At 44.7% G+C, this 18,290-nt stretch overlaps 2 protein-coding genes across 2 annotated transcripts; one reads left to right on the forward strand and one right to left on the reverse strand.

Moving 5' to 3' along the window:
• Nucleotides 1–1,424: 1,424 nt before the first annotated feature.
• On the reverse strand, nucleotides 1,425–5,609 carry MCAT (malonyl-CoA-acyl carrier protein transacylase). The gene is made up of 4 exons (XM_075759794.1): nucleotides 4,985–5,609; nucleotides 4,671–4,758; nucleotides 4,172–4,389; nucleotides 1,425–3,897 (listed from the first exon to the last, which is right to left on the reverse strand). Exons 1-4 carry the CDS (start codon nucleotides 5,429–5,431, stop codon nucleotides 3,475–3,477), a joined length of 1,176 nt encoding a protein of 391 aa, XP_075615909.1. The 5' UTR covers nucleotides 5,432–5,609; the 3' UTR covers nucleotides 1,425–3,474.
• Nucleotides 5,606–18,112, forward strand: TSPO (translocator protein). The gene is made up of 4 exons (XM_075759807.1): nucleotides 5,606–5,743; nucleotides 12,913–13,113; nucleotides 16,349–16,487; nucleotides 17,361–18,112. Exons 2-4 carry the CDS (start codon nucleotides 12,926–12,928, stop codon nucleotides 17,535–17,537), a joined length of 504 nt encoding a protein of 167 aa, XP_075615922.1. The 5' UTR covers nucleotides 5,606–5,743; nucleotides 12,913–12,925; the 3' UTR covers nucleotides 17,538–18,112.
• The last annotated feature ends 178 nt before the right edge of the window (nucleotides 18,113–18,290 follow it).

Genomic DNA, 18,290 nt, shown 5'->3' on the forward strand with positions numbered 1-18,290 from the left:
CCTCGAGCCAATTTGCCCTTTAGCAGGAGGTAGGGAAGTTTTTCCTAGAAAAGCACAATTAGCACCTGGAACTTTAGTCTCCCTGAGGCCAGAAGCTGGCCAGCTGAACTGCCCACGCAACCAAAAGCCAGACCAAAGTTTCATCAGCAATTTGACTCCTCTGTTCAACTCTAATAGCAGTGTGATAGAAAATATGTTAAAGTTACTACTTGGCGAAGGGTAAAAATTCCTATCAATCAAGAGGGTCTAATAAACAATCGATGCAAGTGTAACAGAAGTACCAGCTGCCAAAAAATTGATTCTTCCTGGCTGAATCACTTTAATGCTACAAAATAATCTCAATTATTTCTAGATAAATAATCTTTATGCACAGGGAAGCAATGATAAACAGCAGACTGCCACACTGCCTGTTCTGTCTGAGAGCTGCATGGGATGACTCTGCTTTTTCACGCTCTTGCAATCAATAATGTAACATTTTGAATCACAAGAGAGGGGAAGTTCAGCCTCCAGCATGCACAGAGCAAAACAGAGTCTCAAGGAACATAAAACGCAATCACACCGACGAAGCAAGCGAAACACAAAGCAAACAGCATCCGCAACAAGAATTAGCACCAACTGGAGTACCGCGGCGAGCAGTAATGACCGGGCTCCCCTCTCACCTGCAGAGCTGAGCAAAGAGCCTCTTAGTTACGGCTCTGCACTGTGACTCAGGAGACCCACATTTAATTCTTTTTTTTTTTTTTTTAACTGCACACTTCCTCACGTGACAAGAGTTTACGGCACTTGGTTTTTTTCCCACATCCTGCTTCTGTTTGTTCCTAGGTGAGGGAACCGTGCCGACTTTTCATGTCTTAAAACACTTCCAGAAGCAGAAGGGATAGATGAGTAAGCACATAAAAGAAACACAGATAACAATACTAAGATCCAGGATTCTTAATTACTCTGCGTGCCGCGCTCCGCCTGTAGCCACAGACAAGTTTTACAACACGAGACACCCTTCCGCTCATGTACAGCCATACACCAACGTGACGTCGTGCTACCAGGCACTACAGGAAAGCAAGCCCCGAGCGCTCTCGATACAGAGGTACAATGACCTCCATCACACTTTTTTACTCAATGTAAACTGCAACAGCAACACAAAGAGTACGATACCGCTTGGCTTCTGGGTTTGGAGACACAAGGCTCACTGAGGAGCAGCCTCAGCAACGCACGGCGTGCTACCTCGGCTTAGGCTGAAACGCTGCACGGAAGAAAAGCAAACGCCCGCAGAGTGGCTACGGTTCCTTCTTGTCACTAGTTAAACAGGGCCCACTAGGGTGGGATGCTCTTAGGATACAGCCATCATCCCTTCAGCGCTCTGCACCTGATGAAGCTGCAAATGTTATCTAATATTCTGCATTTGCAAACAGAGATTTTTAGCAGGATTTTCCCAAAGAGCTTTTATTCCAGGCAAAGTGTGCAACAAAGTGAAATGTGGAAAGAAAAAAATTAAATATATATTTATAGTAAGAACAATACAAACAGAAAACAGGTCTTAAAAATTTCCACCAAAAAAGTAAAATAATTTTTAAAAAGTTCAGAAACTATAAAGCACTATGCTAAAACCAAAATTAGTGCCACCATGCCATGCTTAGTTCCAACTATCATAAAAGCCAACTTCAAAGTCACTGACATCACATTTGGTCTTAAAATACGTAGTCAGAAACTTCTAACACAGCACATAATTCAGTGTTTAATAGTACAACTGGCATTTGGTTGAGCTATTCTAACCATCTAGCGATGTCTTTAATATTGCTTTACTGAATAATTAACACCTTCCCTGTAACACAGGAGCCTTCACTGAAACAATTTTCTTCACAGTAATCCCACCTGCCTTAACTGGCAGCCTCTAACAGTCCAATGATTAAGCTGACAAATTCTTCTGTATTTTACTAATAGTTAATGTTTACACATGCCAAAAGTAGAACTTGGACTGTAAAGGTAGGCTTAGCTGCCAATTTCAGTTCACAAAAGAACTGTTTAATAATACACTCCACTGAGCAAACATAATTGAGGCTAGTATTTTTTAATTCACTTTCCCTTTCAGAAATGTGAAATTATGGAATTATTAATACTGTAATTGGAATTTATTCCGCATTTCATAACAAATTATTGCAGACGTGCATGGTCATTTAAGTAATACATCCCAATTTTTTTCCTATATATCTGTTAAAGATACCATTAAAATACCAAAAATAAAAATGAAAAAAAAAAAAGTGTTAGAGTTCATTTGACGCTTCTGGTCACACTAGAATATGCACAATATAACCTCTCCCTGCTCGTTTGCACATGATTCCCTAGCAAACACTGGTGTCTCATATTTCCTAAAGCCTTCAGTACCCCTTACAGACAAAGGGCAAACAAAGCAAGAAGACATTTTCCGTGCACCCTGCCCGCACGTGTCTCTCACAGGCAGCGCGATGTTGTAACACAACAAAACACAGTCAAAAACATCAGAGACAACCAAAATACCGACATTCCAATCCTCCTCCCTGGCAGTCTGTTACCACAGGGTTCACCCTGTCCAAAGGTGTCTCCCAAAAGATCTTTCCAGAAAGCTTCCAGTGCTGCTGTTTTCTGCTCCGTCAAGAAAAGTCACGCAAAGGGACAACTCAGGCCACGCAGCCTCAGAGGCCGGGTCCGGGACAGCACAAGCCCTGCACCTCTGGGGAGGTCGGGAATTTTGGCAAGCTGCTTCATGCAGCGAAACATTTCTTCTCCCTTAGTACAACTAAGGCGGAGGGAATGTTATTTCCATTCACGTGTGGACTACAGGCCAGTAATCATGCACTCCACAGCATTAAAAATATCAAGAAAAGCTTTATAGTTTATTTATAGTATAACCTTAAGAAAATCATGTACTTAATAACATCTTCTGCCTTACTGCAATACGGACACAAGATAAAAGAATTTTTACACAGATGAACGTCCTACAAGTCAGCAAGTTAGCAAACAGGATCACCAATGTACCAAAAGCCGTACCAACCGGACGGCTTCGCTAAACGCGCCTGCGCAGAGCCCTCCGTAACTCAGAGCCAACAGCCTGGTTCTACCCCTGTACCCCTGAAGACCCCTGCACCAAGACAGCCGAAGTTACCGACTTCAACTTGAATCCACACCCCAAAAAAATTTAAAAAAAAAAAAAAAAAAAAAGAAGAGTGGGGAAGTTGCTTGTAGGATTGAGGCCAAACAGGCAGCTATTTGGCATGTTTATTGGCAGTTTTGCAATCTCGACACAGATGGAAGAGGCAGACTTTGCTTTCCCCTTCCACACCTGAGGCACACGGGGAAGGAAAACGTTCATTGTGATTATGCACACGGTGTTCTTTTCATCATGAGAAACCCTGAGTGTTTAAAACTTCCTCTTTTGGGAGCACAGTTATTTTTAAATTAGGCAGAAAAAACAAGTTGCGTGGATTTTTCGCAAAAGGCTACTTAGGTCTCTGCTGCTTCCTCATCTTCCAGAGCATCTACATGGTTATACTGTTTCCAGGCCTTTAAATTACATTTTTTGAGAACGGCTCCTAGTTGCTTCCCGGGCCCCACTTCGTACGTGTAAGGAAATTCTGTTCCTTGCTTTCTTTCATATACAGAATGCATGGTCTGTTCCCACATAACAGGTGAAACCACCTGCTTCACTAACAGCTTCTGAATGTGCTTTGAGTGCATGTACTTTTTGCCATCAACATTGGAATAGACACAGAGCAGCGGTTTCTGAATCTCAGTCGATTTTAGGACTTCAGCCAGTGGCTCTACTGCTGGTTCCATAAGTCTGGTATGAAAAGCCCCACTGACGGGAAGCATTTTTGTACGTGTAAAATAATATTTTCGGGCATTCTCCTGCAAAAACTCCAAAGCCTACAAAAGAGAGAGAGAAGTGAGAGTCTTGCACGGCAAACGTTTACTCAGATACCCCACAAGAACCACCTCACCAGACTTAGCGCGGTAAAGGGGTTTCTTTCCCTACCCAACAACTGAGCACACGCTGGGAAAAAAACCCCCACAGAACAAATACTTTTGTTTGGACAAACTAAGGCCATACGGGTTAACCTCCACACAGAACTGCAAAGTAGAAGTTTTAAAAAATGTAACATTAAATGCAACCAAAGGGATAGTTATTCTGAAGCAATACCTGTAAGTGTCCTGCAATGACTCTGCTGTCTGGAAACAAATAGTTTGAAATTTCACATACAGGGTTTTCTATACCCAGCGATTCACAGTGTTTACGGGCTTCTGAACAGGCAAATTTGTAATTTGCCTCTCGCCGACCGATAACCGATAGCATTCCACTGGGGACAGCTTCCGACGCCTTTTGCATGGCTTCGGCGCGCACTTTCACCGCGTACAACGCTAAGGAGAAAAACAGAGATGCTCGGTAAATATAAACCCCGAGAAAACACTGTTAAAGGCGCCTTGCATTTGCACGCAAAAAAGGGCGGCCGTTTAGTCTCATGAAACATCAAAGCTTTTAATGCCGTGTTACGCACGTTAAAGCGAACAGTGGAAGTAAAAAGTAAAATTTATCCTCTAAAAACAACAAGCGGGAAGGAAATAGTGGGAACAGGCGATGCTTTGGAAAAAAGCACGGGGGTAGGGATCCTACTAAGGGGTTCAGCACATTCCACGGCCACCTTCGGCAAAGCCCAGGGCTCCAGCGAAGACCAGCGCCGCGAACTCCCCCACGCTGTACCCCGCCGCCGCCACGCAGCTCTCTACCACCTGCACGGAGACAGACCCGAGGCCAAACATCAGCCGGCTCCCGCGGGAGAGGCCCGACACGCCCCGTGTTCCCATCCCCCCGGGGGCCACCGAAGCCATGCGGGAGGCGCCTCGCAGCCGCCCAAGGGGGCCGAGGCCCGAAGCCAGGCCCGGCCTCACACCGAGGAGGCCGCGCCGGCCCGGCCGGGTCTTCCTCCCCCAGTCCCCGCCGCGGCGCGCCCCTCACTTCAGGCTGCTGGTGGTTGAGCTTCTCCACGGCGGCCAGGGAGGCGACGAACACGGCGGGCTGGCAGTGCCGGGTGCGGTCCAGCTCGTCCCGCGGCCCCTCCAGGGAGAGGGAGAGCAGGTCGTAGCCCAGCACCTTCTCGGCCAGGCGGTACATGTCCCGCACGGCGGGATACCGCAGCAGCCCGCGGCCCATCCCCACGAACTGGCTGCCCTGCCCGGGGAAGAGCAGCACCGTGCCCTCCTGGGGGGACCGCCACTGCCGCCTCGCCGCCGCCGCCGCGACCGGCTCCTCGGCCCCCACCGAGCTCTGCAGCAGGTCGCTCAGGGTCGCCGCCCGGTCCCCACCGCCGGGGAGGGAGCTGCCCCGCCGCCGCGGTACGCCGCGGAGGCCGCCGCGCGCGCTGCAGCCACCAAGCCGCCATGTCGCCGCGGCCCAGCTGCCCATGACCGCCGCCCGGCCGCCTGCGCCGCCGCGCCCCGCGTTGCCACGGGAACCGGGCGGTCCCCGCCGACAACCGCTCCCCCGCCGGGCGCAGGGAGGGGGGGACAGGGGGGGATAAGGAGGAAGGTCGGCCAACCAGCCCCGGCACTCGCTGCCCTGGGCCTAGCCCGCGCCGCTCCTCCCGCTCAGCGCCGGACGTCCCTCCTCGGGGCGGGCCCCGCCGGCGGGAGGGACCTGGGCGGCCCTGGGGGGCGGGCGCCGCCGCCGCCTCACGGCAGAGGAGGTGCGACGGGCGGCGGCAGCGCGGGAGCGGAGGTAACCCCGGGGCTGTCCTGTGCCCCTCCTGCCTGCGGGACGGGACGGGACGGGACGGGACCGGACCGGACCGGACCGGAGAGCCCGTGGGGGGAGGCGCAGCCCCGCAGCGGCGCCCGGCAGAGCGGCCGGAGGGGCCGCTGCGGCCGGGCCCGGGGCCCACCCGTCCCCGCCTCACCCCGGGGAGCCCCTGCGTGGGTCCCGGTGGCTCCCGGAGCGGTACCGCCGCCAGGACGCCGCCGCACCCCCGGGCGGCCCTCGCCTCCCCCGGGGCCGGACGGACGGCAGGGCGGAGCGCGGGCTGGCGGAGGAGTTCGAGGAGGGCGTCGTGCGGCGAGCGCGAAGCAGCGGGCGGCGGCCCCCTGCGCCCTGGCCAGCAGGTCCCTCGCGGGCAGGACGGGCCCGGCCGCGGGCGCTGGGTGGAGACACCGCCCGGGAGCGCCGGGACCCGCTCAGCCGGGCCGGTACCGCGGCTCATGGGCAGAGAGGGTTTAGTCAGGCAAACGCTGACTGCTTTCCGTGCCGCCGTTTGGCCTGGAAAGTGGTGGTTTGGCTTTTTTTTTTTTTTTGTTTGGGTTTTGTTTTGTTTTTTAAAAGGAACTAAACAAGGAAGCTTATTATTAATTCTGGTTTTGCCTATGAGTTTTCCAGTCGTTCACAGCTGTCCAGCTGTGCAAGCACACAGCCTCGCAGCTCTCAGACACGGTGACTCAACAGGAGATGCATGCTGCTCGCTTACCCCTCTGGTCTCACGGGGACCGGCAGTTCTGCCATCTCACACAATGCACATTTACTCTGTGCACTCAGGTGAAAATTATTTCAGGCTGCTATTTAAGTAAAGGTATTTTCTTTCAGTGTTGCTGTAATTTGTTTTTAATGGGACATTTCTTTAAGGGCGAAAGAAAGGGCTTGGGTTTTTTTTTTTTTTGTTCTGAATTTCCAAGTAATGCTTATAAATCAGCATGAAATACACTTTGAGCATTCAATAGTAGGATTATTTTAAAAAAAAAAGTGAAAGTTGCCATGCCAAAGTTGCAGTTGTGCAATGACTTTGCATCACTTAAGGTTATGAAATGGTATCAAGCAGTGAGTCAGACTTCTTCATGGAGCAGTTTAATAAATTAGGTCGTATGAGTTTAACTCAGCAGAAGGAAAATGGATCAGAATAGCAAGAAACTCTGTTGACTTTTTATCCGGGCTGATTCAAAAGGATCAAGGTGAGCAGGTTTTGCTCTCTTTTCTGATCTCTATCCTATGCTGCTCCATAAGCAGCCTCCAGGTAAAATACTTGGACAAGCCAGTGAGCTTTTCAAGTTAGCTGAAATATATGGGCAGTAATAGAGGATATATATGATGTATGTATGACCACATCCCACTCTGTGGCTGCCTCTACCTGTAATGTAAGCAGTAATTACTCTTCTGCTAAGCTGAGAGGAGACGCTGGGTGGCAAGCTGTCAGCTGGGCCAACTGAAGTAGGACCTCAGTGAAAACCCTGAGAGTAACTGCTGCTCTCATTGCCTTTAGCTTGTGTCCTAGAGCTTTTAGGCACCCTTACTACCAGCTGCCCCATAAGCCCCGACAGCAAGGGGCACCCCTTTTGTGCTAGGCCACCGGATTACAGTTCACCCTATCGGACACCTGTCAAAGCCCTGCGAAGATTCACAGTTGTGACCTGCACATTTGATGCTTTCAGAGGCAAAGCTCGGGGCAGAGTCCAGTTCCTGCAAAGCACGGCAGCAGCCCAGGTAGTAACGCTGTGGCTGTGAACGTGCCTCAGCGCTGCCATTTTATCTCTGGTTTGCTGTGAAGGGCGCAGACCACCTGTAAAGCGCTTGAGCATTACCAGCGGTGACACCTCATGAATGTCCCACTGCTATTAAAGCATCTCTCAGATGTGGTGCTTGTCACATTTTACCTTGTTAATACCTGGCAAGCTGAAAAGAGTCGCCCACGCTAGGCAGCATTTAAACTGGAAATGCCCAAGAGAAGCTTAACTTTTTTTAAGAATAGATGTGGATGACACTTTCCAAGTGGGTGGACAATGAAGAAGAAAAACCTAGAGCAGGAGGTTGGGTAGCTGTTGGGAAGGAAGGCAGTCAAAGGGATATTTGATCTTTAAAGTACACTGCGTTCAGAGAATTTTATACAAACATACGTGGGGAAAATTAGAAGAGATTGAGCAGTAAATGGCAAATTATCACCTGGGAAGATTTTGTTCCAGCGTGCATTTCAGTTCCCAGTATTTGAATCTACAATAAATCACAGATGTATTTGCACAACTTGTGCTCTGACATTTGATAAGAAGTGTAACCTGGGCAGTGAGATTTGTTGTCTCTAAACCTGATGAGTACACCTCATATTATATCCTTAAATAAATACCATAATTTTTAGTTATAAATACATATTATAAACATATGCTATACTTATTTGTTATATATTTATATTTTATTTCTATTATATACTATATACTGGTTTAAGTTTCTTTATTACTTGAGATTAGATAACAAAGACAACACTGCTTTTTTGTGGTAGCCGTACTCTGTGTCACAGACTGTGATACAACTTCTAGTGTTGCGGTTTCCCAGGAGTTAAAGCCACAACAGACATCAATAGTTTATGAATATAAATTAAGTATGTACCCCTTAATTCTTCAGCTGTCTCAGGAAGAAGCCTTTTCCTCAGGGAAAAATCTGCATGCTGCCTCTTAGACCTGGGTAGAAACTTATCTGCCCTCAAAAAAAAATACACAGTAGAGGATGAGAGAAAGAGTATATATCTCGGACACCCCCCCCCCCCCCCAACCTCCAGTACTTTCACAGCTTTGTGACTCTACCTCAAAACAGCGGGGACTAGAAAACCCAGAACTGTGTGGGTGATTCAACCCTGCTGAGAGACTTTCCTTCGTGTTTTTAATGTGATAGTTATAATTTAAGCCCCATGTGATTGGGTGGCCAGCACTAAGTTGCACAAGAAAGGGATTATTCAGAGGTTTATCAGAACAGAGGTATAAGAAAATGCAATGAAAGTAGCCTGCCTGCCTGCTTTCCCCTTTTTTCTTCCCTTTCTTCCTGGGAGTGCCCAGGGAAGGGACCCACCTGCCTTTTGTGGACCTGCTCGAAGCAAGTGTTTTAGTTCATTTTTCATCAGGCTGAAGCAAACCAGCTCCTCTGCCATGATATATTTAGACCCTGTCCCGGCATACCCCATCCCTTTTTTTTGGGTGCACAATGTTTTTTTCCAGAAAGAGGACACAGAAAGCTTCTCTTTGATTTCCTGCATGTTGTGCCACCACAGAGAAACAATGTGCAAAAAGATAGAAGCCCATTAGGCAGCAAGTTGCAGTACTGGGTCCTGTCCCCCTGCTTTGTTTCTCCTGTTACTTTATGTAGCTGGAACCAGCTCTGGGCAAGCTGGATGTTTTGAATACCTAGAAAAAATATTTTAACACATTTGGAAAACAAACTGGCCTGCTACAGCTCTCACTGCACTGCTGAAGCTGCCTGAAGTCAGACTAGGGCTAAATAGAAAATGGGCAGGATGATGAAGAAAATGTTGCAGGGTAGAGATAAGAGGTAGAAACAGAAATAAACAAGTTAAGTGTATGTGTGGAGAAAAGATTTCCAACTGTGGTGGTTCTTACAGACAGATACCTGCCAGGCATGCTGCAGATATCATCCACAGACATCCAGGTTTCTTCAGTATGAAAATCAGGGTGCAGAAATATTGTGCAACCAGATCTCACGCTGAAGTGGGGCTGGGATATGATCGGGAACGTAGTAATTATTTCTAGGTTGTGTAATACAGATGCAGCCAGAGGGGCTGTGTTAGCAAGCCTGTGCTGTGTAAGTTATCACCAAGTAATTTCAGGATTGTCAACTGCACACTGAAAGGAAGTCAGGGCTGATAATCCTTTATATATTCTGTGATTACTTTCAAAAAATGTACTGGGTGTTCTATAAATGTTGCACAGCTCTAGTGCTGCAGAGTTAACCAAACAAGCACTGACCAAATGCATGGACTCTCCAGTGCATCCCTGCCTTCTATTCTCTCACCAAAGACCTACACCACATAACCAGAGGAAGACAGACATGGCTTCTTCCAAACTCAGCTAGTGCTGCTCCCAGAGTTAGCTACTGCTTTTTATGGGAAACTGATATTACTATTTAATTTATTGAGAATTAAAATACAGGAACTCCCACTGCTGATGGTCAGCTGTGGTCTACTAGGCTGAGCCTACCAGCACATTCTGGTCTTGCTGTATGGCTTCGTTCCTCTTTCTCCTTGGTACTATGCAAGAGAGTATTTTGCCATGCTTGGGAAGTTCTGAGAAATACTATTGGTACAGTATACAATCAGTAGTAATAGCAGGCAAAAGACTGGGACACCAACATTCAATTCAAGCCAGTACGTTCAATATCTTTACTTCCATTTCTTCCCCTTTCCTGTTGCTGCACAATTGCACTTTCCCCCTTTGCTTTGTGCCTTCCCCATTTCTGATTTTGTCTCGTCACTTAAGAATTGCTTCAGTGTTCTTCAACTTAAGAATTACTTCAGTGTTCTCCAACACGCAGAGGGACAGATGCGTAGCTACATCATTTATTGACTAATGACTGCAGCAGAGCAGTACTTTTCCAATTTGATAGCATTTAGCACTTTCAGTTTGCAGAACACTTTCAGACTTTCTTCCCTGGGGAGGAGCTGACAGAACCCCTGACAAAGTCCAGTTGCTTCCTACCTGCAGGAAACCACCCTGATATTGTTATGTCCAAATAAAGCATAAACCCCTTTGGGTCCTTGCTTATCACTTAAAAAAAATAAATCAGCATTTGACAGCTGCACTGGAGCTGCACAGATGACCAGCACTTTACAGCATGTGTAGAGAACTAAGCCTAGGGTTCTCTCTGTAGGCAAAGCAAGAGTGACAGAGTTAAGAATTAGTGAGATCTTAGTAACTCTAAATTTCTAACTTAACCTTTGGGAATTACTTAGCTGAAGGGACCAAAGAGAATCATTGTACTTGGAGCTCTTGTTGCCATTACACCTTGTTGCACCTGCACACAGAAATTCCTTCACGTCCCAGTAAAAGCAGAGCCTTTCATGCTGTCAGTAGGGATGACAAGTAGTGTATACTGCACCTGACGGCCCGCTCCCTCAGGAAAGTAACAATACAGATCTAGGCGTAGGAGAACACGTTAACTCCTTTGCTCCATTTAAAATGCTCCCTAGTAAATAGCAAGTAGAATCCATTAGGTAGGAAGTATGGCAGCAATGACTATAGCAATGAACTATGCAGAGTTTTTTCTCCCTTCCTTGTTGTCTATCCTCCGCCCAAGAGCTAAGTGATATTATTCCAGCAGACAAGCACACTCGTTCTCCTACTTCTCCCCAACCTTAGTTCTGAATTCTTCCCTAGTTTTTCTTTCACTCTTCATTCTTTTGTTCTGTTTTTGACTTTGTTACACCACTTTGCTGCTTTTTTTGTGTGCATTCCTATTCATTGCCCTCCCACGATTCTCCCGAGGCATGCCCACAGCCCAGCAGCCTACATGCCCTTTCTTGTTTACTCCTTACAAACTTTTCTACTCCTGCGTGCTTTACCAGTCCCTCCACACTGTTTTGCCTTCAAAATTCTGCTTTGCTTCTATCACCAGGATTTTTCTTGATCTCATGCAACCTGGCTTGTGGTCCCAGCCACTGAAATCCCTTCATTAACTCTGCATAACTGTATGGGCAGACCCTTGAGTACAGGGACAAAAACCATAATGCAAGAGAGCTCCCTTGCTGGCCAAGCTTATACCTATTCTCCAAACAAATCCACTGTACCAGCAGAACTATGACAATGCAACGTCATCTGTGTGCCATTTCCTGTCAGTTTAAGCACATCTGTTATGAGTGGGATTTCCTCTTCCCTGCTCCCTGCCTCCTCATCCCAACAGCCGTAACTGTAGCAATAAAAACTTTTAGACATAGGCCAAGACAACACCCAAGTCAATAAGGCAATTTTCTTTGACAAGCCTCTGAAATGCTGGTTGCTCTAAAACTTTATTTTCCCTCCTGGGGCTTCCACAGTTGCTCTTTCCCCACTGCTGCAATTTCTCCTATGATTCTTTCCTGCCACCTCCCCCTCTTGCATAACAGATGAACAGGAATTGGGTGTATTTGTCTACTGTATATTTGAAAAGAATAACACCTTTCAGTTCTGCCCTTTTTTATCATACCTTTAATCTGTTTACATTTTAAGCAAGCTAAACACAGCTCTTCCGTAGCATTTGGCTTTTGGCGAGAAAGTCTGCAACGAAGCTTTTTCCTGATTACTTGTTTACCTTTTTTGACTGCCGCCTGTACTCTTAACTATAGCACTGTGGCCTACCAGAACAAGGCATTACTTCGTCTTACTTCTGTAGGCAAGTTAGGCAAGTTTAATCCAGTACACTTTATGGGCTTGGCAGCTAGGATTGCTGCAACTGATTGAATGCTTCATGAAGCCGCCACAGGTGTACCCGCCATTTATCCACTGAGATCTCCTTCCTTGTTTAACAAAACAACATAGAAAGTACTTATCTTCTCATTGTCCTCCCTGGTGTTTATTTTCTGAGGCAGCTTCTTAAGTGTCTGCTACTAATTCACATCCCTCTTACTAGCTATTGAGCATTCTTGGCATCCTTTGGAGGCTAAAAATGCAAGAGAAGGCATACAATTATTTTGCTTGAGCACAAGGAAAGCACACGCTCTTTTCTTAGCCTTGATTACACCATTTCATTGAGTGAATGTAGGCTTTTTGGTGAATACAGAAATACACACTTTTTGTGCATTTTTTTTTCCCCAAGTGCAGTTCATATAACATTAAACTGCTTTATTCCTCTGGTGTACTTATGGGTGAGAATATTTATGTAGGTAAAATTCAGTAATCTTAGTGCACAAAGCTGAGAGGGAAGTAAAGGCCTCACCCTCCAATGTAAACAATAGGTTCCTTTATGGGGGTGAGTATTGTCCAGCCAACCTGGTACAAGATCCATTAATTTCCGCTGTGGTCTTTCTCAGTGACAAGACTAGGCTGTGGATCGGATCCTACACAGATGTATATTTTTAAAAACTGCTACAAATGGAAAATAGGTGTAGCTGCATTTTAAAATTGCTCTGCCAATCGCCACGTTTGGGTTTGTTTCAGATTCACTGTCTCAATGGAAGTGGTACCAGCCTGGGTCCCAGCAGTGGGTTTCACACTCCTGCCCCATGCAGGAGGATTTTTAGGAAGCAAGGTAACCAGAAAGGAAATCCCAGTGTGGTATGAATCTCTACAGAAGCCATCCTGGTGTCCACCAAACTGGGTGTTTGCTCCTGTTTGGGGAACTCTCTATACATCTATGGGGTATGTTTTTCATGTTGCTTATTGTATAATGCTGGACCAGAGAACTATTATTGTATTCCTGTGGCTGTGTGTTTGTAAGAAACTGTGTCAAACTGCCTGTTTAACAGGTAAAAATGTGTTTTGGGAGTTGTGTGTGGGTTTGATGGGACATTTTGTATGCACAAGTATCCACATCAAAAGTAGGAGTTTGAAAAGCTGCCATTAATTTGCTTTCCTCATTCATTCTGAGGGGAAGACCTGCTGAGCTGGCAGCAGCAGAGCACGGCAGCACTGGGATTTCTTGTGTGTCCTTCAGTAGTTTTAGGAAAATTAAAAAAAAGGAGGGGGGGGAAGCATTAGGATAGAACTGTTCTAACAGCTCAACTAAAAGAAACCAAAATCAAAACATTCATGACCTTTCAAATAAAACTGCCAGGGTGTTAAACTGTAAATGTTTGAAATCATCTACTGTCTCCTTAACTAGTTTAAAATACCTGACAGCACAGCAGTTACTGTCAAATGAACAAGGAGTCACAAGGCCAAATACCATTCCCACAGGAACCTTAAAAGTTTAATAATACTGTATTTTGGCAGCTGTTGCTTTTAATAAGATGTAGCAAAAATATTTATAGAGGGAGGTTGTCTCAGGAGATTGGGCAGTTTTGATACTCCTCAAAGACTGCTCTAGAAGCTGTCCGTGCAATGTTGCATGTCTTTGTGTTAACTCTGATGAGCTGTGCCACAGAGGAAAGAGAGCACTCTGCTCCTAGAGCCTCAACAGAGGTCAGTGCAGCCCTCAAGCATGTGTGACGCTTTCTCCCTCTGCTGCAATTGGTCATTAAGAGCTAGCTACATACCAAGATTCAGCACCTTTATTCTTAGCTATCAAATACACATTGTTGCTAACCCCAATAGTAATAGTTTTTAGGCTGCAATATGCTTTTTATGGCTTACCCCTCCTATTTCTTCCATCATATCAGTACATTTTAAGTGATCTGTAGTTTGTATGTAGTGCTAGCTTAACTATATAAAATTTTAAAAAGACCAAATCTTTTCCAAGTTAACTTGCAGGATGACTATCTAATGTTATCTTAAATACCACACCACCTGTTGCAAGATACAGCAATGATGCAATGTCTGAAACTGTACCTGAATGCTAAATTGGCGCTCTCCCATTCTCTCATTTTGGTTTCATTTTCTTTCCAGAAAAGCTTTGTAATTTTTATAGCCTCACATACTGTCCCTCCTTTCTCATCCATATTCTCTTTTCTTTGTCCTCTTACAGAGTGTACTTTTAAAAATTGCTCTCTACTCTTGTATATTCCATGAGTTAGCATTTGAATCAGGTCATTACTGTCCTGTGAATAACAAAAATGCCTTTTATCAAAGAGGCAAGAGCTGAGTGGCTTTCCCATGAAGGGCTTCCTTCAAGTTGCCTGCACACTTTGTAATCCTTTTTCTAGATTCCTCATCATAAACCTGGATATCAAGTTAAATATTTTAAAAATCCAAATTGTGACAGGTTATCACTTTGATAAGATCAGAATCAGTGTATTCTCAAGTGGATGGTCCCAGTTATGTACTATACATGTAGCTCAGTGAAAAGATCATATTTATTACCAGGCCTTTTCTTCTGTAAGATGTGCACACACTCCTTAAATGATCAGGACATCTCATTCCTTTAGAATCTATTGAATATATTAAAAGCAAAAAATAACTAAAAGATTTAGTAAGCTTACATGCCTTTCTTGACAGTTAGCTTCCTAGCTGATCTTGGTCTGAAGTCAAAGTTAGATGTATGAACAACCATAAGGCCACACTGTGGCTCTGTAAATCATTTAGGAAGAGATTTGGGTCCTGATGCCTTTTACAAAGATAAACTGCTACATTTCTAATGCTTCCCCCCTCCCTTTTCTTTTTTTAGTAGTTTCTGCAATCAAACTGCCAAGATAATCAAAGCTGCATTGTTCAGTCCTTATGAAAGTAAAGGCCAAGAAACAAGCTTTGGTCACTAACTAGGTTAAACAGAAAAAAATCCTCCTTGTACAACCTACAAATGAAGACAAACTCCTTGCAATTACTCCAATGGATGTTTGTCAGCTAAAAAAAAAAAAATGCTTACAAGTTGGTCTCCATCTTTGCTCTACTGCCAGCAGACACATGCATGAGCCCCCTGCTGTCCATCACAGTGCACAGTCCAGCTGACATTCCTACTGGGATGGAATCACTATAGTTTCTAATTCTGAAACAAGGGTATGATTCCAGGTGCTGGCATTGTATCCAAGGATTCTACTGTAGTCACTTGGAACAGCTGTGCAGTCAGCCAGATTGAAATCTGGCTAATGTCTAAAGGGGGGGGGGGGAAATCAAGAGCAAAAGAAATAACCTTAGGTGATGAATGCTCCCCGTTCTGATCAGGCTTCTTCAGTGCAAAAGTAAACCTTACATTAGTAAATCTCCCAAATCCTGAGAATTCCTTTTTAGCAGCTTGGATTCTGGGATCCCTTCAGGGAACTGTTTTTCTGTGGCATTAAGAAGATTTGTTCAAAGTCTTCACAATATTTTTGGTAGATCTTTCAGTAGCCAGGATCCTGCAGACAGGAAGGGTGCTGGATGCTCTTTGTGGTTAATTCTTCCCACAGAACTCCTAAAATCTTTGTTCTCCCCATCTTCACCCCCTTCCTTCTGAAAAGGGACTATAGGGTTTCCCCTGCTCCAACACCATCCATTTATCCCCATACTCACCTGTGTTTTGGGATGCCACTTAATTCCTACTTCTATATTAATTTAATCCATTTAAAGTTAGTGGGTTGTGGGTTTTGGTTGTGGTGGTGGTTTTTTTGGTTGGTTGGTTGTTTTTTTTTTTTTAATTTCTTGTTAAAGCACCATCTCCCAGTACCAAAATTAACAGTTTCTTCACTATTTAGAGACTTACCTTTCACTGTTGCATCTTAGACTTGCTTCCATTTGAACAATGCTTTCTCTTTTAAGACTGAAATGCAGTAGGTCATCTGTTCCTCTGCCCCTAGGAGTCAGAAGGACCTCTAGCAGGACAGGGAACTTCTCTCTCTCCATATTGCTATCTGCAGTAGGTGACCAACCCTGTGCAGTCAGTCACTCTGCCAAGTAGTACCTGGATATCTACTTTTCCAAATGAATTTAGACCCTAGCACTGAAGCAATTCCATTTGCTCAAGAAGGTGCAGTTGCTTTCTAACCCAAAGTAATGAATTACACCTTGCATTTGCTTTCTCCAGATATGGCTCCTACCTGGTATGGAAGGAATTGGGGGGCTTCAATGAAAAGTCAGTGGTTCCTCTGGGTCTGTATGCAGGGCAGCTGGCATTAAACTGGGCATGGACTCCAGTATTTTTTGGAGCTCACAAAGTGGGATGGGTAAGTAGAAAAGTAAGTTTCTTAATCATAGGCTTCTGCTGTTATTTGCAAGGCGCTAAGATAAAAGTTTTGTGTCATTCTTTTCTCCCTGAAAATGAGCCTGAGTACAGAATATGGCTCGCAGAAGTTTTCTAAAATTCTATTTAATGCATCCTAGCAGCCACTTGAGAGAATTTACATATCTACAACATCCTTAAATATTTAGATTTCAAGAAGCTCTTTCTGCTACCCTTTGATAAGAGCTTTGTGTGACTAGAAAATATAAACATTCATGTCTCACTAGAATTCCTAGGTATCTCTGGCAAACAGCAGTGATAAGAAGCTTATCATAACATTACTCATTAATTGGCACCCATTTTAGACAAGACATTTTCTGCAGTCTGATGAGAAACAGCTTGCCTCAAAAATAAAAATCAGTAATAAAAGTAAATATTTCCCTGGTTCTCTAAATATATATGCAATGCTGTAACAGTGGAAGACTTTGCAATCCACCATTGATTCATTCATGCCACATCCCTTCAGGTGGCTTCTATGACATGAAAAGACTGGATAAGCTTACTTAGCTAAGTGACTTGCTCAAAGTCACACTGGGCTTGTAGTGAATGTGGCACTTCCTGCTACCAAAAAAAGAGGGTACGGGTGAGGGGGATTTTATTCTCCTGTAATGCCCTTTCCTGTGACTGTTGTATCATTTTATGAGACCACTCCACCCATAACTCAGCAGAAATCTATCTGGCTGGTTTTCTGAGAAGTAATTAACTCACACAGGGATCCCACAAGTGCCAGAGCTAAGTGGAAAGAGCCACACAAAGACTATCTAGTCAAGAAAATGCAACAAGTAAAACCAACACTAACCACCTTGCTGTGTTTCAGGGGTTGGTGACTCTTCTGCTTACGACTGGTACGGCAACAGCTACTACTGCTTCCTGGTATAACATCCACAAAACAGCAGCTTATTTGATGGTTCCTTATTTAGCTTGGCTAACCATGGCTTCTGCACTCAATTACCGTATCTGGAAGGACAATCGCAGCAAGAAACAACCTGAATAAAGAGTTCTCAGGGAAAAAACATTTTTTTTCCACAAGACTTTTCTAAATAAAATTAAGGCCATAACTTTATTTTTAGCTAAACTACTTTTATGACTAGCTTGCTAATTACAAGTTGACAAAGCAGTAGTTGTTTAAAACAAATATGCCTTTACTAGGCATACAAAGGTGTATGCATGACTGGGTTTTATAGCAAACTAAAAGATAGTGCTGATTGAAAAGTACTAGTTTTCTGTATTACAGCATTATATTTTATATGCCAACAGCATTTTAACTGTTACCAGAACTCCAACTTCATTATGTTGAGAGGAAGAAATCCAGTGATACATCAACACAGCTTCCAGAAAGCTACTCCTAACAGTAACAGGCATGATTGTGGCCTGAATCTTTCATGTTTACCAGTAGACACAGTGCTTTAATGCTATGATGTGTCTCACTACAGCAGCCAGATATTTATCATCTTCTTATTGTACTCTGGAAACATTTAAGATCTATCTTGTTCACAATTTGTGCCTTCGCACTTTGAAGCATTGTACAATCTAGTGTCAGCTAAATGCATTAAACTACATGTAAACTTACTAACCTTGTTCCTCTGTTTTTATTGTTTTTAAATGGTTTTGAGAAAAAAAACCTGAAGGCAATAAAACTACTATAGCCTTAAAGATAGCCCCTTCATCTCTTCTCACCATTGCAATGGGAAAGACAAAATGGGAAATTCAGAGCACCTGGACAGAGGGCCCAAATATTCAGCAGCCC

This window comes from Balearica regulorum, chromosome 1 (assembly GCF_011004875.1).
Source record: "Balearica regulorum gibbericeps isolate bBalReg1 chromosome 1, bBalReg1.pri, whole genome shotgun sequence".
NCBI lineage: Eukaryota > Metazoa > Chordata > Aves > Gruiformes > Gruidae > Balearica > Balearica regulorum.